The sequence below is a fragment of the Periplaneta americana genome, chromosome 7 (assembly GCF_040183065.1).
Source record: "Periplaneta americana isolate PAMFEO1 chromosome 7, P.americana_PAMFEO1_priV1, whole genome shotgun sequence".
NCBI lineage: Eukaryota > Metazoa > Arthropoda > Insecta > Blattodea > Blattidae > Periplaneta > Periplaneta americana.
In genome coordinates, this window is record NC_091123.1 from 27,389,859 (window position 1) to 27,416,035 (window position 26,177).

Consider the following 26,177-nt stretch of genomic DNA (forward strand, 5'->3'; position numbering starts at 1 on the left):
TTTTTAATCAGCGATAAAAATGCGAAAATGAATACAATATGCGAACTGTACGTCTATCTGCGAAATAGAGCGAAATTACACTTTAAGACATTGCAGTGCTTTTGTAACAAAAATCATTCATGGCATATTTTTTGCCATGTTTCTTAATGTCACAATTTCACTGTACTTCTATATATTCATTTACTTATTTATTATTTTCGATAATTTAAACTGAAAAATCTAGAAAATGTACCTGTTAACACATTGATGACATTGAATTTCTGCCACCAAACTTTCCATTAAAAATGTTCCATTCCAAAATGCTACAAAATGCTAAATTCTAACATTGAAAATTCTATAAAATGATAAATTTGATTAGGAACATTAACTCCAGACGTTTGAGATGGGCAGGGCATGTAGCACTTATGGGTGAATCCAGAAATGCATATAGAGTGTTAGTTGAGAGGCCGGAGGGAAAAAGACCTTTGGGGAGGCCGAGACGTAGATGGGAGGATAATATTAAAATGGATTTGAGGGAGGTGGGATATGATGATAGAGACTGGATTAATCTTGCACAGGATAGGGACCGAGGGCGGGCTTATGTGAGGGCGGCAATGAACCTGCGGGTTCCTTAAAAGCCATTTGTAAATACCGTAAGTAAGTAAGTAAGATAAATTTGATTTTTAAAGTGCTAAATTTTTTATTGTAAAAAATCGACCATGTATAATTTATTCTTTATTGAACAATATGTTGGAATGAGTCACATATTACAAAACCAAATACAAGCTAGACAGTATAAATGTTGTTGGCTTAATGGTTGGGGCACGAGAAATTATTCCAAAATTTCTGGTACAGTTTTGAACTTCACAAGAATTACAGAAGTCAGATTTCTTAGATATTTCAATTCTGCGCTTAAGGGATCTATATCGATATTAAGAAATCATTTCTGTGGTAGTAATTATCAATTTTAATATTTTTGTGTAAAAGGAAATCATACTCCTTCATTTCTGTTACTTTTTACATTCTTTAATATATTAGAGCTATAATTGTTGTACTTTCACATTATATTTTTGTTATTTTGTTATAAATTTTCAAGTTGAAAAATTTCAAGGGAAAAATTGTTCTGGAGCCGGGTATCGATCCCGGGACCTTTGAACGCACCAACGCTATAACCGACTGAGCCACCCAGGAACTTCACCCGTGTACTCGTCTCAATTTTGATTGTGTCAGGTGAAGTTCCAGGGTAGCTCAGTCGATTAGAGCTTTGGTGCGCTCAGCCAAAGGTCCCGGGATCGATACCCGGGCCTGGAAAAATTTTTCTCCTTGAAATTTTTCAAGTCTACTTTACAGGGAGCTTTACCTGAAAGCTAGATTTGCAAATTTTCAAATTATGTATAGGTATCACTTTGTCCATGTGACAGCCCTCTAATAAGGGAAGGTTTGTAAATTAAATTAAATTAAATTATAGTGAATCACTGGGCGGAATATGACATGCAGGGGTGAACTCTGGGCGTGTGTTCAAAACATGGTAACTCCAAACAATCTGTTTTGAGATCTAAGCATTTTTATTTTCAGTTTTTTTTGCAGAAATCTATTCTAATTTCATTCATTCTTTGAATATGAGAGTTTAGCCAGTTATTTTTGTAACTTGTAATGTTTTCATTCAGTGATTCTGTTAGGCCTACATTTAATCCATTGTTCTATCTTGCAAAACGGTTTTTTTTTTTTGGAAATTTTAACCAAACCATTTCTGTATCTAAAACAGAAGTGATGGTCTCCTAAGGAAAATATATTATATAAAAAATTATAATACAAGATTCGCCGATAGAACGGGTAGTACATTTTAAATGTTGTTGTTGTTTTCTAATGCCAGGCGTTTGACAATAAAGTCATTTACCTCTTGCACGCCAATATTTTTCAAAGATATTATCATGGTCAGCCACTGAAGCACAGATTTTGAGGTGTTCCGAATCCATTTCTTGGTTTGAGTTGCACAATGGGCAGTTAGGGGACATATATTCCAATTCTATGCATGTGTTTGGCCAAACAATCATGGCCTGTTGCCAACCTAAATGCAGCTACAGACGATTTTCGTGGTAAATCGGGAATTAACTGTGGATTATGATGCAGAGAGTTCCATTTTTTCCCTTGAGATTGTGTTATCAAATTTTGTTTGTTGAAGTCTAAGTATGTCGAGTTAATAATTTCACAGAGTAATACGTAGATTTAGTAACAGGCCTGTAAGTAGCGGTAGGTTGTAACGTCACATATGAAAATATACAGAAATTGAAACTAGAATTAATACATACGCATATACTGTATATGTGGATGTATCAATAGACGTTTAAAGAAGAAGATAAAGAAGGAAACACAATTGAAATTCATTGGCTGTACCTCAATTATGGGAGTGAAACCTGGGCAAGAAAGAAAAAAAGACATATCTAGGATCCAAGCAGCAGAACGCCGTTTTTGAAAACATAAAAAGCCTAAAATATACTCCTTGAAACACGCGATTCAATTCTTCTAGTTCTGAAATCCGGAACTCATTGATAGCCATGATGGACATGATGGTGAATGTCATAATGTGTAATTTTATATCTTATCAAGTCGACTTAATGGTCCCCTACACTCCGCTCCCGGAGTTGCGTAAGATTTCGTCTGGGAGAGGAAAACAAGTCTTGTCTAGGTAGGAGAGGCGCCATAGAAAATGACCGCCTTCTCCTCCTCTGTGTTTGTTTGTTTACTCGACGTTTTATCGACTTCTGTGTTTATTTAGTATCGGTCAGATGACAACACTGGGAATGCATACGAAAGGGAGCTCGTCTCCTCTCATATTCTAAACATTTGTGTATTTTACTCAAACTGTAACCTTTACAACATTGATAATTTCACAATAGTGTTACACTCACTATAGTTTTAAGGCAGAATAATGCCATCCTAAAAGCACAGTTCAGAACACGACAATGTTAATTTCACCAGCTATGTACACTGTTAGTCTGGGTTACAATAAGGGATCCAAGAGAGTAAAAGATCCTTCAGGTTTTGGATATGATCTTGATGGTAGGACCTGTAAGTAATTCCTAAACACTGTAGAATTTAAGTATTAACACATAATTAGAAACTAAAATTCTTCTTCTGAAAATTAAACTACAGATATTTTAGACACAGTTACTTCCTAACAATGCGATTATTAGTAGTGTAGAATTTTAGTACATTATGCAACGAGCCTATAATTGTAGTAATTAAGACGCAAGTATGTTTGTTTATGAAACGAGCGCAAGCGAGTTTCATAATTTTCATACAAGCGTCTTCATTACCATTATAGGCAAGTTTCATACGACTTTTTATGCTCGACCATATTTCTAACTTGAAATTATTCATAAGTGTTCATGTTATTCTTATCTGACTGGGGAGCGGAACTGACCTTGTCCAATATCTCGTAAATTGTGAGCTGTGCGCAGACGCGAAAGTATTGATTTTTTCCGAGACACTAATGTCATTGACCGTGATATAATCTATAGAGTAAAATAAAAATTAATCTTGATATAACCTTGAAATTGATTTAGACATTGAAAAACGAGATGACAAATTGAATTTATTTGAATATTATTTACAATTAACGCTGATTATTATAGTAACAGAACATAACCTTCTGCGACAGTATTGGATTTCCAGCCTCCGTGACGTTTCGATACTTGAGTTTTCATATTGCTACAATGGTGTTTTCTGATTGGTGGAACACCTGAACTTTAATGAGGTCCATTAAAGGGCTGCTACCAGGTGTATAATTACTACATTTCGGCATGGTCGAGCATAAAACTTATTTAACAATGTTTTTAACTAGAGAGGTTATTTAACGTTCAAATTCAACGTGGACAAGAAATAGCCGACAAATTTTGCCCGAAGTCCTCTGTCTTTTACGTGCCGTAAATCTACGATAATGAGGTCACAGGTTTACATCCCTCCGAAGGGAACAATACTAAGGATATTATTAAAATCCAATGGCCTTGGCTGGGTTTGAACCGCAGACTTGGGATCTAACGGCCAATATACTAACCACTAGACCACCGAGGACGACGATATGGCGATTAAGGATGGGTATACTCGTATCAGGGAACACGCGGAGCAAGTATTATACAGTAATAAGTATAAGATACCAAAAATAGTTTTCCAACTACAAATCTTACAGGATCGATTCTGAAACGCCTTAGATCAGAACCTTCAACTTCACCTTACTGACATACCGAAATGAAAAGAAAATGAAAGATTTGGCACCTCAATTAGTGTCCACGGATGTATTAAAACCATTGACAAAAAACTGACTTGACACACGTTTAAATAGCAGCCGTGAATCGTCGAGGAATTTGTAGCAAGGATGCTATTTAAAATAAGTGAAAGATATCCAACCATCCGTGTATATAAATATAACTTACAACATTGGGTTTCCTTTTAATATGACCCACTTATTAAGAAGTAAATACATGTGGAAAGTGCCTTGGCTCCACAGAGACTGCATTCCATCGAAAGCCATGGTGACAGGAAGGGTCGCCTATTTTTATAGAGCAAGAATTCACGCTCTAGGACAAAATGCTAAATTTCGTATATATCCTGACGGAAAGACGGTTGAGTAAATTATGGTTTGTTGTGCAGTGTACATTCTCACAAAGAATTGTCTATACATTTCACAAACTTATGTAGGTAAACTTATAAATTACAATATTTCTGTAATTCATAATACCGTGTGACACAAAAGTCAGTTGGCAGATTGTAAAAACAATATTATTTGGGAATTACAAATGTAAGACCATGACAAAGACAACAAGGATCACGATAGGGACCACAAAGACAACAAGGACCACAAAGACAACGACAAGGACCACGACAAGCATCACGACAAAAGCAACAAGGACCACGATAAAGACAACAAGAACCATGTTAAATATCATTGGGACGACTAGGACCACAATAAGGATCACGACATGGATCACGATAAGTGTCACACACAAGTAAGTAGAACATCGTCTTTGTCGTGGCCCATGTTATGATCCTTAACGTGATACTAGTGGTGGCCCGTGTCATGATTCTTTTCGTGGTCCTTGTCTTTGTCCTTATCATGGTCCTTGTTGTCTTTGTCATGGTCTATATTTCTCATTAAAGTAATATTGTTTTCCCCATTTGGCAAGAGACTTTTGAGTTACACGGTATGGTAATTATAAATTATAATTACGATATTTATAAAATTAGTTTTAATTCTAATTGGAGAAAATACTTTTACTATCTAAACTGGTATTAATTATTAGAAAATTGATTGAAGATTATAGTCACGCCTTTATTTTATCCCTTTCATTGTCATTGAATTGTTATAATCAATTTCTAAGCACTTGTTTTAAAATGTGTTAGACAAATCACTAGAATCTTCTTCCTTTGCTTTATAGAACGCTTTATTCTGTAGCTAATGTTCCTCGATTTCTGAAGTAATTTCCGCTCTTGCACGAAGCTCTGGAGCAATGAAGCGAAGATACATATTGTAGCAGCTACAACAAGCTGTTCATGCGGTGGGTAATTTCAAGAATCTCCCTTCTCGGTCTACTGTCATTCAAAATGCCTGGCGGCTAATTCATTCGATAAACACTGAAAAGCGTGTGAAGCAACTCCCAGGACAGATGCACTCGTGTATACACCGACTGTGGAACGTTGCTTTCGGTTTCCATTAACGTTGTGATGTCATCTTCGTAGAACTACATTAGTTTCAATTACAAAACGGGACAAAAGGAGATTTTGAGTCGAGGCGGGACGTTATAAAACGTGACGTATGTTCAAGCTACATGTCGAATGTTGGCACCAACTCCAGGTATAACACCATGGAAGAAGATAGTCATACTCAAGAAGATAGTCTGTTGCACAGTCTACTATATACAGTCACGAAGCTTGAGTTTTGAGGGTGCTAGAAACAATAGACTGTGACGGTACTATTTCGCATTGTCTGTAATGAGGCGATATTAGCGATCCTAGTGGTGAGCAACTATCTAATGTTTGCATATTTACTACGTATTGAGCTTCGCGACTGTATATACTAGACTGTTGTCTGTTGGCAAAATTATACGGCGCACTAAATCCCAGTTTATCTGTACACCGTTGATAAGCATAATTGTCAATTGTGCATAAATGATGGTGAGAGGAACGGGAAAGCCGCGAAAAAAAAAATCGGCACAATTTTTGTTGTCCACCATAAAAATTCCACTTAAACTCTCCTGGGTTTCGACTCACGTCTCCAACATGGCGTCACGTATACTCAGCAGATTCCTTTATCAAAAAAGTAGCAGTAAAATTTTAATACTATGGAATAAACCGCGAACTTTAGAATATAATAAACGCAAACTTGTATATTTTGAAGTGTGTTTTGGGGTGGTATAGTATTCTGAATTCTGTTTAGGATGTTGCAGTTTTTAGAAAGAAAAAACAAAGTTTTGGATAAATTTCAGAACACGGATTCAACCCTTTCCCTATAACTTCAAAATTCCAACCTTGTGCACACAAAATAAATTATTGGCACTGAAAAGTGCGTTTTCGTAAGCATCATGACGTGCATTTGACAAACGCAGACAAATCTGCTCTTTTTAGTATTTTAAGATATAACTGTCAGTGAGAAATTCGTATACTGAAATTTTCCCAAAGTTTTCAGCACACCGTTATGTTTACACCACTGTATACTAGTCTGTATCTTCACACTAATCATTTCGTACCTTTTATGAAGCAATGAAAACGCTTTGATGTTCATTGCAACATTCAGACCCAACACTTTTTGCACGGCATGAAAACACTTGAAGTTGTTTACTTCTTAGATGACAATAATTTATTTGTGAAGTTAGTGCAACATTCGAACCAATTACTGTCACATAAGTGACATACTAAAAAACAATTAACAGAGATTTTCAGGGGTAATTTTTTTTTCGGGATTCTGTACAAGACATGGTGTGTTTGCCTACTAGAATAGGTTAGTCAAAAAATAGGAAAAAGTGACAATGCAGTATAACCTATATGACACTATCCCGTCATCTAACTCACTCTATCCTTGTCACAGTCCTCCGATAGCCTCATGTGACCACGTCGTGCAGAATACAACCTCTTTTCAAATAAAATACGATTGTTAAAATCAGCGATTCTTGAATAAACGAATCAATGAATGAATACATGCAGTGGTGCAACAATGTAATTTGTTTGGGAGGTTGTCGTGTGCAATTTTCATGACAAGCCTTACCATAATTTTGGTAGGTGGGTTAAACAACATTGTCGACTAGCTTAAAACCGTTTTCATTCGCCACAAAAAACCCATAGGCTATCTCGCTATCAGATCAGTTTGAACAGAAGCTGATAATTAGAGCAAATTTGAATTATGAAAAAAGAGAAAATCTTCAATGTAGCCTACATATATAATACTTCGATCGATAAATAAAATATCAAAACCTTTCACTATAAAATAAATTAATTAAATTAACTCTAAACAAATAATTCATTAACACATAAAAAACGAAGCAGCACGTTGAGCTCCCGATTTTAACAATGTTGAAAATGCTTCTGAATTCATTGTTGTGATGTTATAAACCACAGACAAAAAGAACATTCGTTTCTTGTGATTGTCGGAATGTTTCGAATGTTGTTATTTTTGTTGCTATACTCGTAGTAATGTGACTGAAGTTCTTTCATCTCATTAAAATAAATTATTATAAATTATGAACTTAAAATTTTGGTCACAAATAAGGGTAAAAACTATACTATATACCTCTCTAATATTTTAAAAACTATACTATTTACCTCTCTGAATTTTTAGAGGAGGTAAATCTTATCCCTCCCGTTGTTATGCCACTGAATACATGCATAACAAAAACAGTGAAATAGACTTGAGGTTTTGTAGATTTGAAATAGAGATCTAGGGGATTTAGGCCGATTCCTTTTTATATTTTTGAAGAGAGGTTGTCGATAGCCTAGATCTAATACCACGTAGGGGAGAGTCGGGTAGTATCGGACATCGGGTAGTGTCGGACAGTGCGTTTCTTTCATCTACCACCATATGGTAGTACCTGAATGACATGGTTACGTTTCTCTATGCGACATCACAGAAACGTAACCACGTCAGTCAGGTACTATCATCGTGTGGTATATGAAAGAAACTCACTGTCCGATATTACCCGATGTCCGATACTACCCGACTCACCCCTATGTGATTTTTCTAAAATTTTCAGGAGAGACCTAAATTACATTATACATTATTAGTATTCTTACTGATTATTGTGCTTTTCAGGGGTTCAAGCAGATAGAATGTATAATAATAATAATAATAATAATAATAATAATAATAGTTTTATGTCTCTCCAGAAAATTTTGGACTATTCTTACTGCTTATTTCGCTTTTCAGTGGTTCAAATAGAATGTATAATGATAAACAGCTTTATGTCTCTCCTGAAAATGTTGCACTATTCTTACTGATTGTTGTGCTTTTCAGTGGTTCAAGCAGATAGAATGTATAATAATAATAATAATAATAATAATAATAATAATAATAATAAACAGTTTTATGTCTCTCTTGAAAATTTTGGAATATTCTTACAGATTGTTGTGCTTTTCATTGGTTCAAGCAGATAGAATGTATAATAATAATAATAATAATAATAATAATAATAATAATAATAAACAGTTTTATGTCTCTCCTGAAAATTTTGGAAAAAATCACATACGTGGTATTCGATCTAGGCCATCGTTATGTGAAAGTTTCATGTTTTGTTCACCGAAATAGCCTATAATATATTATAACGTAATAGAACACAGAAAATTCTAGATAAAATGTGAATAGAACATGTTCATTCCTGAAAATCGGGGCCTACTAAGGAGTTTGCCGGTTTGGAGGCTGCTGTCACCACGTACGTCAGAAGAACTCGCAGGACTTGCCTGTTTGCTGTCGAAGACGCACGTGGCTTTGAGCCACTGCGGGCCCATGCTGGTGCAGTTACATCCCTCGCGCATACAGACGGAGACGTCGGGTGACGACGCTGACGCCACTGCGCGAATCAACATTCCAAACAAAAGCGAGAGAAGCAGCGTGTTGCGGGCAGCATCCGTTGTTATCGCGCCACCCATTGTAAGCCGGGAACCACCATGTCGCCCCCCGCGCCCTAGACTGCGGGCTCCTCCAGCATGCTGCACTCGCACTCACGACACAACGTGCGGCCACACGCCGACCGAACGAGCGACTGACTGGCTGCAGAGCGGCGACGAGTCGCTGTGAAGGCCGCCGCGCGTGCTGCCATCCCCCGAGCACATCGCACTCTTTGTCAGCGGCGGCTCGTGCACCAGTTCAAAGTTTTCCTTATATTAGGTTTGTTTCTACGGCGAGTGTGTGATGGTTTGTGTTTGAAAACTATTCCAACCTCAACTATTGCGCATGATCAGCGATAATCGGGTTGAAACTAATTTCAAACAATCCCTGTAAGAACACTCATTTAGTGTAAAATCTAGTATATTGAAGACATAATTAAATTTCGCAGTATCCACAAACGATTAGAGAAAACACGGAAATTTTACTTGAAGCAAGTAAAGCGATAGGTTTGGAAGTAAATCCCGAAAAGACAAAGTATATGATTATGTCTCGTGACCAGAATATTGTACGAAATGGAAATTTAAAAGTTTGAGATTTATCCTTAGAAGAGATGAAAAAATTTAAATATCTTGGAGCAACAGTAAGAAATATAAATGACACTAGGAAGGAAATTAAACGCAGAATAAATATGGGAAATGCTGTTATTATTCGGTTGAGAAGCTTTCGTCATCAAGTCTGCTGTCAAAAAATCTGAAAGTTAGAATTTATAAAACAGTTATATTACCGGTTGTTCTATAGGGTTTTGAAACTTGGACTCTCACTTTGAGAGAGGAACAGAGATTGAGGGTTTTTTAGAATAAGATTCTTCGGAAAATATTTGGGGCTAAGAGGGATGAAGTTACAGGAGAATGGAGAAAGTTACACAACGCAGAGCTGCACGCATTGTATTCTTCACCTGACATAATTAGGAACATTAAATCCAGACGTTTGAGATGGGCAGGGATGTAGCACGTATGGGTGAATCCTGAAATGCATATAGGATGGAAAAAGACCTTGGGGAGGCCGAGACGTAGATGGGAGAATATTAAAATTGATTTTAGAGAGATGGGATATTATGATAGAGACTGGATTAATCTTGCACAGGGTAGGAACCGATGGCGGGCTTATGTGAGGGCGGCAATGAACCTGTAAGTACGTATTCTAATAATCGATGTAGATAAACACAGAAACATAAAAGATTAATGCAAAAAGTAGGTCTACATTTGTGTCAGTTCATTGATTAAAGATGCAGCACAACTATCTCAATGCGCATGCGTCAATTGTGATTTGAGATTGGTTTGCACTTGATCCTGAAATCAGTTCTGTCAGGCATTGGTTTGTGACGGTTTGACATACTGTAAGAACGCGCTACTTTTAGTCAGCAACAATCAGTTATCGCTATACCAACAATAAAATCCATGCGTATATGCTTGTGACTGTTCAAACCAGTTGGAAACTGCTGTAGAAACAACCTATTGTCGCTAACCAACAATGCCTTGATTCGTTAGTAAAAACTTAGGAGAAACTAGCACAGGGGAAGTGCAGATGATTGTATTATATTTTTTGGTCCAGGAAAATATTCGTCTTTTACGAAAATACTGCCGTGGCCCACTGAAATATAGCGTCCTAAATATTAAAAACAAAAACAATCCCTTATAAATTCGACGATTTTCACTTCCAAAATCACCTGAACTTCCCGTGCTCTAGTACAGCCGATGCACAAGTAGGCCTACTCCACATCGTAGCACTTTTAAAATCACTCGGATAACCAATTTTCTTTATTTTCCGCCATCCTCTTAGTCTCCCCATACCATCTATATATCTCAATGTTGTCTGTCATTTTCCTGTTCACCAATCCTTCCAGTGCATCCTTCAGTAGGCAGTTTCTTCTTACCCAGTGACCCAACCAATTCCTTTTCCTCTTCCTGATCAGTTTCAGCATCATTCTTTCTTCACCCACTCTTTCCAATACAACTTCATTTCTTATTCTGTCTGTCCATTTCACATGCTCCATTCTTCTCCATATCCACATTTCAAATGCTTCAAATCGTTTCTTTTGTCGTAATGTCCATGTTTCTTCCCCATACAGTGCTACACTGTACACAAAGCACTTCACTAGTTTATTCCCTAGTTCTTTTTCCAGAGATCCTCAGAAGATGCTCCTTTTTCTATTAAAATCTTTCTTGGCCATTGCTATTCTCCTTTTGACTTCCTGGCAGCAGCTCATGTTACTGCTTAACAGTACACCTCAAGTATTTGAAGCTGTTCACTTGTTCTACTGCCTCATTTAGAATTCGCACGTTCACCTTCTTTATTTTTCTTTCGATAACCATGGTCTTCGTTTTTGTTTGCATTTATTTTCATCCCATACTGCTCATAACTGTCATACAGCTCCAGTAGCATATCCCTTAGTACCATCTCCTCTTCTGCTAACAACGCCATATCATCAGCAAATCTTATGCATTTTATTCTTCTTCCTCCTACTATCACTCCTTCCATGTTGTGAAAACAGTTCTTCACTAAATCTTCCAAGTAGGTGATAAAGGGCATCCTTGTCATACTCCTCTTCCTATTCGACTTCCCTCTGACATTTCTTCTCCTATCCTGATTTGACTCGTTTCATATAAAGATTACTGAACAGCCTCTTCTCTTTTCAATTCACATAAAAAGAGAAAAATCTCGTCAATTCCGGTATTTTTATAATCTGAAACTTGTCGGCCTAAACGTCAATGAATTATTTATTTTACTCATAACGTTTGGAAATAATTTTCCATATCCAAGTCGCAACAAAAGAAAATATTGACCACTGTCTCGTTCCTTGGCAGTATCCTTAGGATGTTTGGAAATCTCATGCGTATTTTTAATGTACGTACATGTATACATAACGTAACACACAGCATGCCATTTTATGCTTAAATATGTCATATTGTGTGGGACTTAAAATGTAAGGAGACGATTTTAAATTTAGTTCTGTATGTTTTTGTGGAAAACATTAATTAAAACAAAAGAAAATGGAAAAGAGTTCACCTAAAAGAACGATATTAAGATATAAATATTTGCGTCTAAATTTGATGCGTTTCTTCCATTTTTATCACCCGTTTCTCATAAATATTCTAAATATAACTATCTTTCATAAAAAGTCTTTGGATGTGTTTTCATTTCTATTTATTTATGTTTGTGTGGAGCGCGTTACGTTTGGCTCAGTGGCGGCTCGTATGGAGCACCTTTGCTTACAAAAATGTAAATCAGTATATATATTTTAAATTCCGTGTGCTGTATTCTAACTACAGTCACTGCCATGTGAATGGATCCTGCAGCTCTGTAATGAACATGAATTTTCATTGCAACCCCAAATTGGGTTCTGTGCAGAGTAAGGTCCACCCAAACTCACCTTCCATTGTTATAGTTTATCTTTATTTCAGTGTCATTTTTGCCTTTGGTCTTCCTACCAGTACTATAAGCGTTTATGTCTTAAATGCGTGCCATATACAGCGGTCGCTTGGCTTTTACTTTTTTTCCTCTCACGTAATCTATATTCAGGTCAAGTGACTGCTCGCATGTGAAGTTCTTATTGTACGTCAGAAGATTTTGCAGTGCTGGCTGTCAAGATTGAAAACTTCTTCTTCGGATAAAACTAGACCACGGAACTCCATGCACTAAAAAACCTGAAAATATACATGCAACTGTGCAGTAAAAATTGTTTAAATGTGCGCTAATAATAATATTAATAATAATAATAATAATAATAATAATAATAATAATAATCATCATCATCATCATCATCTTTATTGTCATTGAATGAAAAACTTCACTATAGACATTGTCAGTGTTACAATCTTGGATATAAAAAAAAAGACATAAAAATTTAATGATTAAAATGAGGTAGATATTTACAAATTATATAATATAAAGTTAGAAGTATTATATTTACTAGATTTAGAGGTTTATTTACTTTAACAATAGCGATGGTGTTTAGGTAAAGGGCTTAAGGGCAGAGAGTTACGAAAACATACAAAAACTATGGCAAAATATGCAGCAACACTTTTGACAATAACTACCACAAGATTTATGATAGCCATACATAAATTTTACCACTGAATGTTAAAATAATGCTGAATTGAATGGCTTAGAGATCACTTGATTTAGATTATTAATTTGTCCTTTAAAATTTGTTTAATTGTTGCAAAAATTGGAAAATATATTTTTACATAAAATCACATATGTACATTTTCTTGGAATACTAATGATACCATTAGTCCCAAATTTTTACCAGATCTTACATATTGCCGTGTGATAGTGAAACTCAATTTTTATTTTTATGACTTGAAAATTAAGTTCATTTCATAATTTTATACATGCTGTGAAAATTATTTTTTCCAAACTCGAATGTTTTAAAATATCACAAAACCAACAAATCTTTCTCAAATTTAGTAAAAAGCAAGTTTGTTACAGCTGTATGTATATGTAAGATCTGATCAAAATTCAGGACCAATGAGATCATTGGTTTACCAGGAATTTGTACCTATGTGGTTTTATGTTTGTGTCTTTTCGATTCGTTGCAACAATTACATAAATTATTTAGATCAGATGAATAATCTAAATTAATTTAACTGTATGTCATTCAATTCAGCTTTCTTTCGAGATTCAGTGATAAAATTTATGTATGGCTATCATAAATATTATGGTAGATATTGTCAAAAGTGTCAGTGCATGTTTTAACATAATTATTGTATGCGTTCATAGCCCGCTGCCCTTAACCCTCATTTTTGAAATGTGAATTTTTTGCTGTAATTAGTTAAAATTTAATTACAATACGTAATAGTAATATGCGTTACAAGAGCGGTATGTTGAAGTTTTCATGTTCAAGGAAAATTTTGAAAAAGCGAAACGTAGTTGAGCTTTTTTAATTTCCGAGAATTGAAAGCAAACATACCGCTCGTGTATCGTACATTATTTTGTGCGAAGATCGTTTATTACATACCTGAAAGAGGAATTCCTAATTAGTTGCAATGAAATCTCCATCTTAGTTTCTGTTCAATGACGGCAAATTTGCAAAACAAAAATATCTATCTTCAACATTGTTGCTTTAAAATGTTTTCTGTGTTTACTATACTCCAGCAGGCCGTGATATACGTCTGTCTTTTTTTTCCCCCAGTCTATGATGAGTCTGGAATCTTGTTGATATTTTCACGGCTTCCTTAATGTTACTTGCATCACGAATGCAGTAACTTTAGTGGAGTTGTAGAGTTTACTTAATTTTTGCAAATATTTAAAAACAATAATTAACAGTGCAATTTAGGTGAAATTGCAGTGGTAAGTTTCCAATTTATAATTATTACTATATTGAACGTCTCTAAAAATAATATGTTAAAAACCTAAAGCAGTAAAATCAATATGTCACTTAAGCGGTAAGAAGAGGGAAATTGTTATGTGTGTTAGATTGGGAATGTGGAATTTTAGACTTTTCGCGGATTGGTTTTGTGCGGAAACCAAGCAAATACGCACGATCTCGCACAAAGATATGTTTTTTGACAATTGTAGTTACATTTCTTATAAGATGTAACTAATAACAATGTGTTAAAATTTAATTTTTGTTGTTTCGAAGTTTAGACTGTACCCTCGGGAATTGTGGACAGTACCGATATATCGTTCTCGGATCTGATCTAGGAAGACTCAAGTATAAACTAAAACAGGCTCTTCAAAGACTGTAATTTTGTCATGGAATTAAATAAAATGTTTTAAACGAGCCGCTTCTGGGCCATGGTATCTGGATTCAGAAGTCTGCACATTCAATTGCTGTCCTGGAATGTGAGAGCAGCCAGCTTTTGAATTAGAAATAGGAATGACGGACATTTTCGCAAATCCACGAGGCATATTGTCGCCATGAAGTTGGCTGCAAACGATCAGAACAGTACTGGCTGGCGAAGTTGGAAGGATCGCCGAAAGAAACAGCTTATTTGTATCAACTAATCGTTGAGATGTTGAGCATTCATGTTAAGACGTGTGGTACTGTGGTGCCCTAGGCAGAAATCGAATTCACAACCACGTGTCAAGCCTGCGTATACCAAATACCCTTCTTTATATACAAAACTTGCACTCAAACCTGTAGGGATTTCGCACGAAGTATGGGCATTGCGTTATAACGTGGATATAATCCTGTAATTGTCCACGAATGATTCAGCTCCTTTACCTCTCATTTTCCTTGAGTAATTCGAAGCTCAATTCGTGACTGAGTAACGTTCTTTTTCCTCCTTTTTCCTCTTAATTTTTTTTCCTCCATCCGTCGTTCCTTTTACCTTACTTTTCCTTCACTTCTTAGCCCCCTTCTCTCTCCTTTCCTTTTTATGTGGGAGCGGGGAGCCACTAATAGCTAACTCATCCCTAACCCATAAATAAGAAGTAAGACTATTACTGGTTCTACTAAATAATTCACAGTGACGGTCCTGATAGGTCTCGTAAGCGCTGCGGTATATGTCTTGTTTTAATCTCTCATTGTACGAAGTACAAAGGGAAATTATTGCGGCGTTGCAGAATGTCGATTTCAAGATTTCCGGGAAAATACACGTATTCAGCATTCCCGAGTTCGAAAAAGTGACAGGGGATTCACGAACTCCCGAAGATCTTTGTTGTATTGTATTTACTGCAATTTTTTAACATAAGATTATGCTTTCCCCTTGTTCTCCATGTATTCCCCTTGTCGTTCTTGTCCTTCCATTGTTCTCCTTGGTTTCTCCTTTTTTTCTTGCCCTCTTATTTTCCTTACTTTCTCTTTGTTCTTCTTGTCTTCCACTTGTTCTCTTTGCTTCCATCTTTTCTTTTCGTCCTCCCTTTGTTCTTCTTACACTCCCCTTGTCTTCTTATCCTCCTTTTCCTACTTGACCTCTCTTTATTTTCTTTATTTTTCCCTTTGTTCTTCTTGTCTTTCCCTTGTTCTCATTTTTATTGTCCTTCCCTTGTTATCCTTGCTTTCTCCTTTTCTACTTGACCTCTCCTTATTCTCTTTACTTTTCCTTGTTCTCCCTTATCCACCTTGTTTTCCCTTTGCTCTCCTTGTTTTACCCTCGTTCTTTTTTCATTCTCCTTGTTCTCCGTGCTTTCCCCTTTTCTTCCTGTCCTCCCCTTGTTCTCCTTGTCTTCGCTTTGTTTTCCTTGTATTCCCCTTCGTCTTGCTTTTCCTTTGTTGTCCTTACATTCCTTGTTATCCTTGTATCACCTTGCTCTCCTTGCCTTACTTTATTCTCTTTGTATTTCGTTTATTTTCTTTGTATTCTCTTTGTTCTCATTGCTTTCCCCTTGTTCTCATTATCTTCACTTTTTTTTCTTGTCTTCCCATTGTTGTGAATCTGTCGACAGGTGATCGCACCCAAATCGTAGTTCTATTAGTCCCGTCGCTCTTATTTCCGACAGCCAATCACGTTGCAGCTCGGCTACATTTAAACGTGTGCGTCTTGTGATTCGCTGCTGATGACGTTATGCACTTCCTAAGGCTCGATAAATAGTTAATATAATCGCCCGCCATGTTGGCTCTTTCGTTGGCGTTCGCAGAAAGTAGACGAAGACGTTATTTGCCGCTCAATTACAGTGTGTTTGATTTATTATCATAGGAGTTACGACATGATAATGTTTAACGGTGCGGCAAATAGATTCCTCGTCTGGTAGCTCGGCAACGAAAGAACAGAAATGGCGAACGATACTACCTACCTAGATTTAATAGAGCCTTCACTTCCTAAGGCATAAGCAAAGAGGAGGAGTCACGCCGGAAATAACAGCGACGCGACTATAATAAAATATGTAGCATATTAAAGCTATGCACCTTTCGATTTTTTTTTTTTTTTTTTTTATAATTCAGAATGTCCACATCTGTGGAGTAACGGTCAGCGCGTCTGGCCGCGAAACCAGATGGCCCGGGTTCGAATCCCGGTCGGGGCAAGTTACCTGGTTGAGGTTTTTTCCGGGGTTTTCCCTCAACCCAATACGAGCAAATGCTGGGTAACTTTCGGTGCTGGACCCCGGACTCATTTCACCGGCATTATCACCTTCATTTCATTCAGACGCTAAATAACCTAGATGTTGATACAGCGTCGTAAAATAACCCAATAAAACAAATAAATATAATTCAGAAGAAATCATATCACTTCCCTATTCTTTGAATCATATCACTTACCTGTTCTTTCTCAGTATCTTCCCATTGGTTTACATTGGGATATTTTTATCCTTTTTTATTGTCTGTCATTTACGTATTTTATATATTTAGTATTGTCTTTATACTACATTCCATTTCACTGCTTATTTACAGTGTGATAATTGTTTGTATGCACCTGAAGTCCGATTAGTGTAATATGTAACTAGTCAGCGGTGTGTACGGAAAGGAACTAGCCATCTTATCCCATTATCTCCTGGTCTAGTTACCTCGTGAGTGATGCCTTATTGGTGTCACTTGTGGGGTCCAGATCTGTCTTCGGACAGTTGACTAAACAACAACAGCAATTAGGTTACATTGCAAATTTATTACATTGTTCATATTTTTATACAGCTTATTCTTATTGAAATGACAACCGGTTGGTTCTACGTATCCAATGTAGTCATTCCGTGGGTACAACCGTATGAGATATTATTCGGTTCACGGCGTTGCATTGGCACAGTATAATATCCTGAAAGGATAGCGCGAACCATAGGGCTGCACTGATCCGAAAGAACGTTTACTCTGACCCCAGCTAGACTCATTCCCAACCAACACCAGCTGACTACACTAAGGTTACCTGAGTATCCAGATTTCGAGAGTCAATTCCGTGCGTTGCAATCGGGGAATACTATGGAATGATAACGGAATGAAGATCGGACGAAATGATGTTGATACCTAACGTAGAGAAACGGGAGGACCCTGTCCTTGTCCGCAACAACTGTCACTATGGATTTTTCAATGAAAAATGCCAAGCTTACTAACAAAGACTGGAACCCGATTCCCCTGCGTGACAGACTGAAGATCTAGACCACTGAGCCACCTCAGTGATTACCGGTATAATTAGACTTTTAAAATATTTCAATCCTTACCAGGAATCGAACGCGGACCGCCTACGTGACAAACTGAAGATCTAGACCACTTAACCACGTCAGTGACTACCGGTATAATTAGACACTTAAAATATAGCGGTATAATTAGACACTTAAATATATCGGCATAATTAGACACTTAAAATATACCGGTATAATTAGACACTTAAAATATACCGGTATAATTAGACACTTAAAATATACCGGTATAATTAGACATTTAATATATACCGGTATAATTAGACACTTAAAATATACCGGTATAATTAGACACTTAAAATATACCGGTATAATTAGTCACTTAAAATATACCGGTATAATTAAACACTTAAATATACCGGTATAATTAGACACTTAAAATATACCGGTATAATTAGACATTTAATATATACGGGTATAATTAGACACTTAAAATATACCGGTATAATTAAACACTTAAATATACCGGAATAATTAGACACTTAAAATATTTCAGGCCTTACCAGGAATCGAACGTGGACCGCCTAAGTGACAAACTGAAGATCTAGACCACTTAAACACCTCAGTGACTACCGGTATAATTAGACACTTAAAATATACCGGTATAATTAGACACTTAAAATATACCGGTATAATAAGACATTTAATATATACCGGTATAATTAGACACTTAAAATATACCGGTATAATTAGACACTTAAAATATACCGGTATAATTAGACACTTAAAATATACCGGTATAATTAAACACTTAAATATACCGGTATAATTAGACACTTAAAATATACCGGTATAATTAGACATTTAATATATACGGGTATAATTAGACACTTAAAATATACCGGTATAATTAAACACTTAAATATACCGGTATAATTAGACACTTAAAATATTTCAGGCCTTACCAGGAATCGAACGTGGACCGCCTAAGTGACAAACTGAAGATCTAGACCACTTAAACACCTCAGTGACTACCGGTATAATTAGACACTTAAAAAAATCCCAGGCCTTACCAGGACTTGAACCCGGTCCGCTTGCGTGACAAACTGAAGATATAGACCACGTAACTACCTCAGTGACTACCGGTATACTTAGACACCACACGCCTGACAGTGCGTGCCGTTACATTTACTTTTTGGATGCCCTCTGTACTTTTTTTTCTGCTTCTTCTAGTTACATGTTCCACCCGTATCAAGTTGGGCAGGCTTGTTTGTCTCATCGTTGTTCCAGATATGTTGAACGACCAAGTGTGTAAGAAATAAGTGCATTGCTAGCCTTTGTAATAATTGTGCTGTTTAAAACGGTCGGCTCGGCACACCCTCCTGTTTCCTTGCTAATGGACACCCGTCCCGGTCTCGTGCCAGCCGTTTCTCAGAAGTTGTCTGTGTCGTGCCAAAAACGCTTCGCAGCCAATCGAAAGCAATTATTTTAATTGCACTCAGTACCTGTGCCCATACTCTGTCTAGTGTCTATATGTCACTTACACCCTCTTGAATGAAACCCTATATATAGGAGATGTCAGATGAAAAAGAAATTCCTTTGTGCACAGTGCTCGGATTAAAACATCGGTTTAAAAAAAAATCTGAATCGCAGTAGGCGTAGCTCATGTGGTAGCCAGCTGGACTCGAGCTCCGATGATGCACTTAGGCGTGTTTTCGAGTCCCTCCTGGATTGATTACTTGCTGTTTTTTTTTTCAGAGATTTTCCCCAACTATGAGACATATAGATTTTTTCTGCAAGTGGTTTCACTCCACTAATTTCCCATAATGCAGCTATTGCTTCAGACCATCTTATGCAAGTATTCTTGTCAAGCAGCAATCTACAAAGATCTGTAAAGAAAAAGGTACAGCTCGACCTGGAAGTCCCAAGGAAAAGTACGAAAATCGTCCGTTAGGATAGTCTATCGTAAACTCTTGATTATGAAAAGAACTTGCTATTCCGAGGTTAACCCTTGTAGTCAAAAATGTTATTGATGACTAGAGCCCGGATGTTTAGGCATTTATTTTGGTTAAAATAGGGAGACATATAGGCACTAAGTCCACGCCTGTGGAGTAACTGTTAGCACGTCTAGCCGCGAAACCAGGTGGCCCGGGTTCGATTCCCGGTCGGAACAAGTTACCTGGTTGAGGTTTTTTCCGGGGTTTTCACTCAACCCAATACGAGCAAATGCTGAGTAACTTACGGCGTTGGATCCCGGACTCATTTCACCGGCATTATCACCTTCATCTCATTCAGACGCTAAATAACCAAAGCTGTTGATAAAGCGTCGTAAAATAACCTACTAAAATAAAAAAAATAATAATATAGGCATTAAAAATAGTGAAAATAGGCAGTGAAATAGGTATTTATTATTAATGGAAACATAAAAAATAGACAAATACTTAATAAACTATCCCATACGGTACTCACTTTCCTTGGTTACATGTCACAACAAGATGCTTTTTTAAGTTGTCAACTGTCATAGTGAGCCACCTGTCAGAGAGAACGTTTTTCATGGTGGAAAAAGATCTTTCTACTGCTACTGAAGTGATTGGAGCAAACTTAAAACAACTTATTTCAAAAGGACTGTCTCTACTTTCTTTCAGAGATCGGGAAAAACCGACTGTGTATTGTCTCAAAAAGAGGGGTGTGAGAAGGGATTAGAGACTTCAAAGTACGCGTGACTTGTGCGTGCAAGCGACAACAGTAACGGGACCTGGAGACTTGCTTTTAATACTTCCCTCATCCCCTTTCTTTCGCTGGTGAACCCCGAAGTGAACTGAGCACTGAGGGTTATACTGTTCAAACATCTTTGTTAAGTGACATAAAAGATGGAATCGGTAGGGGAGAAAAGTTTACGCCTTCTTGGAAACACATGTATTTCTGGAGAATAAGATTCTCAGCAAATATTTGTGTGAGATGAATATATATTTTTAATTTGTACAACCGTTCTTTTTTGTTTTCGATATAATTTATGTGCGGTTTATTTTAAATGCATTAAAAATATAGAAAATTTACAATAACGACGTAAAAATCCTAAAAAAAGACATTTAACCTTAGAATAGGCAACGGGAGCTAACATAGGCAAAAAAGACTAAACAAAAATTGGGCCTATCGTCCCCAAATGTGTGGAAACTTGTTTATCTCTAATAGGTCTTTCATACATACACTCAGATTAATAAAGGCAGTTTGCCTAACATCCGGGCTCTATTGATAACTCTTGCTATTTTCTATACGTAAGACTACAATAATACAATTTGTCAGCTAGTGTATCGAAGACCGACACTAGGTTACGTCCCGCTTCCTCAGGAACAGGACCGGACTTTTTGTATTTTTGCGTGTTTCAGAAGTTTTGATAGGTTTTGTACTGTTCTTCCTTGTAGCCTATAATATAACAAACAGTTTCTGTTATTACCTATTTGGCACAACCTCAGTCTTCATAACGCACTTTCAGTTAACCTCAATTTCTAGGTTATGCTACTCATATTTCAACTGTTTTTCAACAGTTGGTTACCCAGTTCTAATCGTATACTATAGCAACGTAATCAGGTGACATGATATCGTATCTGAAATATGGCTTGTAGGCTAATACCCGGGTTATTGGCTTTTGCAGAGCGATCATTGTGAGAAAATTATTGTATGATGATTCACCGAATAAGTACTATTGTTATTGTTATCACAATTATATTATAAATTATTTATCAATGAACAAAGCTCTTCTCTTAAATTTTTGCGATATCAAAATAATTTTAATACCGTAATTGAAAGATCTGTAGGTATAAGAATTCATTAATTTTCAAACACTCGTATTATGGAAACTTTTAAATTCTCATAATTATGATGAAACAAAGAAAGGTTGTATGAAAAAGTGAGGATCGATATTATATTTTATCCGAGCCAGTGATAATATTTCCTCCCTCTCTCAACAACATTTCCTTAGAAACGAATTTGTGAATATGCGTACCTTTATACTTAATTAGATAGACTATTTTGTCAGTACATTTTATTGAATATGCTATTGTGTTGCAAGAACACAGCTTTTCAGTCTTTATACATCTATTTTCCATTTCTGCAGTATTACAAATAGATGATAGAAAGTTAACATTTTGAGTGACATTTTAAATTAAAATGCATACACCATTATGTGTATTTTTTAAAAATTTAATATCTGTATGTAATATAGAGAATTTGAAAATGAGATTATCTTTCTTGTTTTCCAGTAATAAATAGTAGGCCTACAGTATTTAAAGATTTTAACAGGCCCTATAGCTTTTAGATGCTGAGTATATAAATTACTGAGTGTAACATACCTTCACAGTCTACTATATACAGTCACGAAGCTTGAGTTTTGAGGGTGCTAGAAACAATAGACTATGACGGTACTATTTTGCATTGCTTGTAATGAGGCGATATTAGCGATCCTAGTGGTGAGCAACTATCTAATGTTTGCATATTTACTACGTATTGAGCTTCGCGACTGTATATACTAGACTGTGATACCTAGTTTACTATACACAGGGATTTAACATGGGGAATCAGTTATTTGTAAATAGGCTACAGTAAACCCTCGATTTAACGGACTATTGGATGCAAATGGATATCCGTTAAATCGGAAGTTCGTTCAGTGACGGTTTTTTTTAAACAATGATATTTTTAAATGTAACACTATAATTTGAAAATATTAAATGCACATGCATTTTTATCTCACTATATACGACGTACTTCGGCTGGTGACCATTCGTAATAACAATTACATGACACAGTCAGTGGACACATCACCATGTCACACAGCACTACATTTTGATCTCACTATGTAATGTGTTTCTACTGGCGGACATTAATAATAATAATAATAATAATAATAATAATAATAATATGTACAATTAAATAATTTAAAATGTAATATAAAAATCTTCACAAAAATTTGTGCGTTAAATCCAAAGTCCGTTAAATCGAGGGTTTTCTGTACTATCTTCCGTTTATATATTAGAAGAGAATTTTACAAAGAAAAATGTTTAAGGGACTAAAACTACATCAGAACGGTTTAAAAACTCTTTTGTTCTATTAAGTTCAGAGAAATTAATTCCAACTCTAAAATATTTGTTTTTTCTAATATCAACAATGTTATTTACTAATTTTGTGTTATTTCTGGCACGGCCTTATGGAACTCGATATGTGAAACTCGATGTTAAAATACAATAGGAATAAAGAAGCAATTGACTGTAGAAGAAACAAATTAAATATGTAAAATAAAAAAAAGCAAATTAACTTATATTTTAGAATTTAATTTAATTAGTTTCTCTAACCTATTAAAATAATTGAAGGGTACCCGGGAAAAACGAACAATGTCACATTTCCATTAAAGGTGAGATATTGATCTATTTCAGTATATTACTGCAAAATTTATTGGTGTTTCTACTTGAAATGGAGGAAATGATGAGTGTATCCGTGGTTTTAATTCTCCTTTACCATTTCTGGTAAAAATAACACTAAAGTTTGTAGTAATACAGTGAATTAGACAAAGACCACCCTAAACAGCATTGTGACATTGTTCGTTTTTCCCGTGTACCCTTCAATTGTCAGTGTATTTCGACGCATTTTTAGTCCCTTAAACATTTCTTACTTACAAAACTTTCTTATGAAACATACAGTGAAGATAGTATATTTACATTTAATGTCCCGTGTTAGTGGAAAATTCCATCCCATTCATCTCTGCAAAAATAAATCGCACTGTGTTGTGTAGTCAGCTGTCCGAAGATAGATCTAAACCTCGTAAGTGATACCAAGAAGGCACCACTTATGAGACAACTAGGCCAAGAGATAATGGGATAGGGTGGCCAGTTCCTTTCCCTCTCCATTGCATACATCGCCGACTAGCTATATATTACACTAGTCAGCCTTCAGATTCATACAAACAATTATTCTTCCGACATATATCGTCAAGTGAGATGTACTGCCTGATAATAGATATAAGTATAACCCCGATTATCCGTCACCCTATTACCGATCGGCGGATTACCCGACTGTTTCTCTCTTTTTTTTTTTTCTGCAGGACAAAATATAAAGTACTATCCAGTTACTTGTTGGAGAGGGTGTTTTTTCAAACTTGGTAAAGTAGTCATTATCTGTTTCCACACAATTGCAAGACACGTGTACAATTTAGTCCTTGTTCTGCTGTTGGAGTGGACGTAGAGTAGAACATAATATGTGAAACGTCTTCCATTGGTGTCGAAATAAAACGTGTTCCGCTAAGTATCGAAAAAAAGCGCAAATGATTGAGAGGTTTTGGAAGGCAGAAACTTTTATCTCCTGTCGAATCAGAACTGTGCGCGATTTAATAAAAATAAAAATAATGGGTAAATTGTATGTAGTACGAGTGTGTAAATCTACAACATGAGACCTCTACTCATATCTTTCCGCAGGAGTTCCCTTAAAACTTGTCATTGAAAACCGGACTTAAATTAGTGAACTTTTGATCCACTAACTAGCATGTTAAACACAAAACCACGGAGGAAATTACGAAACTACAGGCACTTCATTTATGGAAATCTTTCATGATACGGATTTATTTATTTTATTTTAGTAGGTTATTTTACGACGATTTATCAACATCTTAGTTATTTAGCGTCTGAATGAGATGAAGGTGATAATGCCGGTGAAATGAGTCCGGGGTCCAGCACCGAAAGTTACCCAGCATTTGCTGATATTGGGTTGAGGGAAAACCCCGGAAAAAACCTCAACCAGGTAACTTGCCCCGACCGGGAATCGAACCCGGGCCACCTGGTTTCGCGGCCAGACGCGCTAACCGTTACTCCACAGGTGTGGACTTCATGTTACGGATTATCCGATTTTTCGATGAATTACCACGGATAATAGAGGTTCTATATAGTATATCAGCCAGAACCTCAATCAGAGAAATAATCTTACTCTATTTTTTGTAATTCGTGACTCTTAACTTAATGGATTATTGCAACACACTAGGATAATATAACATATTATTTTAATGTACCGAAGTACATATGATACTTCCATGCAGATATTCTGCGTCATCATACGATGAAAGAGTAATGGAACAGAGAAAAATTCTCTCCGGCACCGGGATTTGAACCATGGTTTTCAGCTCTACGTGCTGATGCTTTATCTACTAAGCCACACCGGATACCCATCCCGTTGTCGGACAGAATCGTCTCAGGGAACCCAAGAGTTGGAACTTAAACTGAGACGATTCTGTCCGACACCGGAATGGGTATCCGGTGTGGCTTAGTGGATAAAGCATCAGCACGTAGAGCTGAAAACCCGGGTTCAAATCCCGGTGCCGGAGAGAATTTTTCTCCGTTCCATTACTCTTTCATCGTACATTAGGATAAGTTGAGTGAACTGTATTTTATTTGCTTGCTGACTGTTTATTACTGGCGTATAAAAAAAGGCATGTCTTTATGGCGTTGCAGTTGTCACTCCAACGAGCGGCTTTTCCTGAAGGACTTCGTGCACTGCGTCCCGGGAACGAGTGGCGGTCGGTTGTCGCGGTGGCTGCAGCCGGACTCGTACGTGGACCCCGCCCGCTGTGAAGTGCTCTACAGCCGCGATGACATGCGGTGCGGCTGGCCCGCCATCGTCACGGTCGTCACCAAGGACCAGTACGGAGACGTCGTGCATGTCCCCAATCTCAAGGTCAGTTGCTAGTGTCAGTTATTAGAGGAACTTAGCCATAGACGTAATTTACCGGAAGAACCTCTAAACGAGCTATCCTCGAGAGAGATGATGTAATGGACCTAATTCCCTATTATAGTCTGCATTATTAGTACTAATGATGATATTACAGGTGATGATAATAATAATAATGATGATGATGATGATGATGATGATGATGATGACGAGGCTTCGAGACTTCGGATCCGATAGAGCAGTTCAGTGGGAAATCCGCATAACGGCGTACTGAGTATAGTGGTAAAGCGTACAGTGGAAAGGGGTACTGTAGAATGGATGCCAAAAAAATACGCAAAGGAAAACGCTCTGGATTTGAAGGTACTGACGAATAATTTGGTTTTCATACAAACTG

General features: G+C 36.6%; 2 protein-coding genes across 7 annotated transcripts in view; one reads left to right on the plus strand and one right to left on the minus strand.

The window, feature by feature from the left end:
* LOC138703008 (uncharacterized) overlaps window positions 1–9,233 on the minus strand; it is a 74,065-nt gene extending 64,832 nt beyond the window's left edge. For both annotated transcript variants that reach the window (XM_069830503.1, XM_069830502.1), the window contains exon 1: window positions 8,923–9,233. In XM_069830503.1, coding sequence (XP_069686604.1) covers window positions 8,923–9,111 — 189 coding nt within the window. In that variant the 5' untranslated portion in view covers window positions 9,112–9,233. The remainder of the gene's footprint in view (window positions 1–8,922) is intronic.
* hiw (MYC binding protein highwire) overlaps window positions 1–26,177 on the plus strand; it is a 507,580-nt gene that overhangs the window by 396,444 nt on the left and 84,959 nt on the right. For all 5 annotated transcript variants that reach the window (XM_069830497.1, XM_069830498.1, XM_069830496.1 and 2 more), the window contains exon 35: window positions 25,567–25,789. In XM_069830497.1, the coding sequence (XP_069686598.1) occupies window positions 25,567–25,789 (223 nt within the window). The remainder of the gene's footprint in view (window positions 1–25,566; window positions 25,790–26,177) is intronic.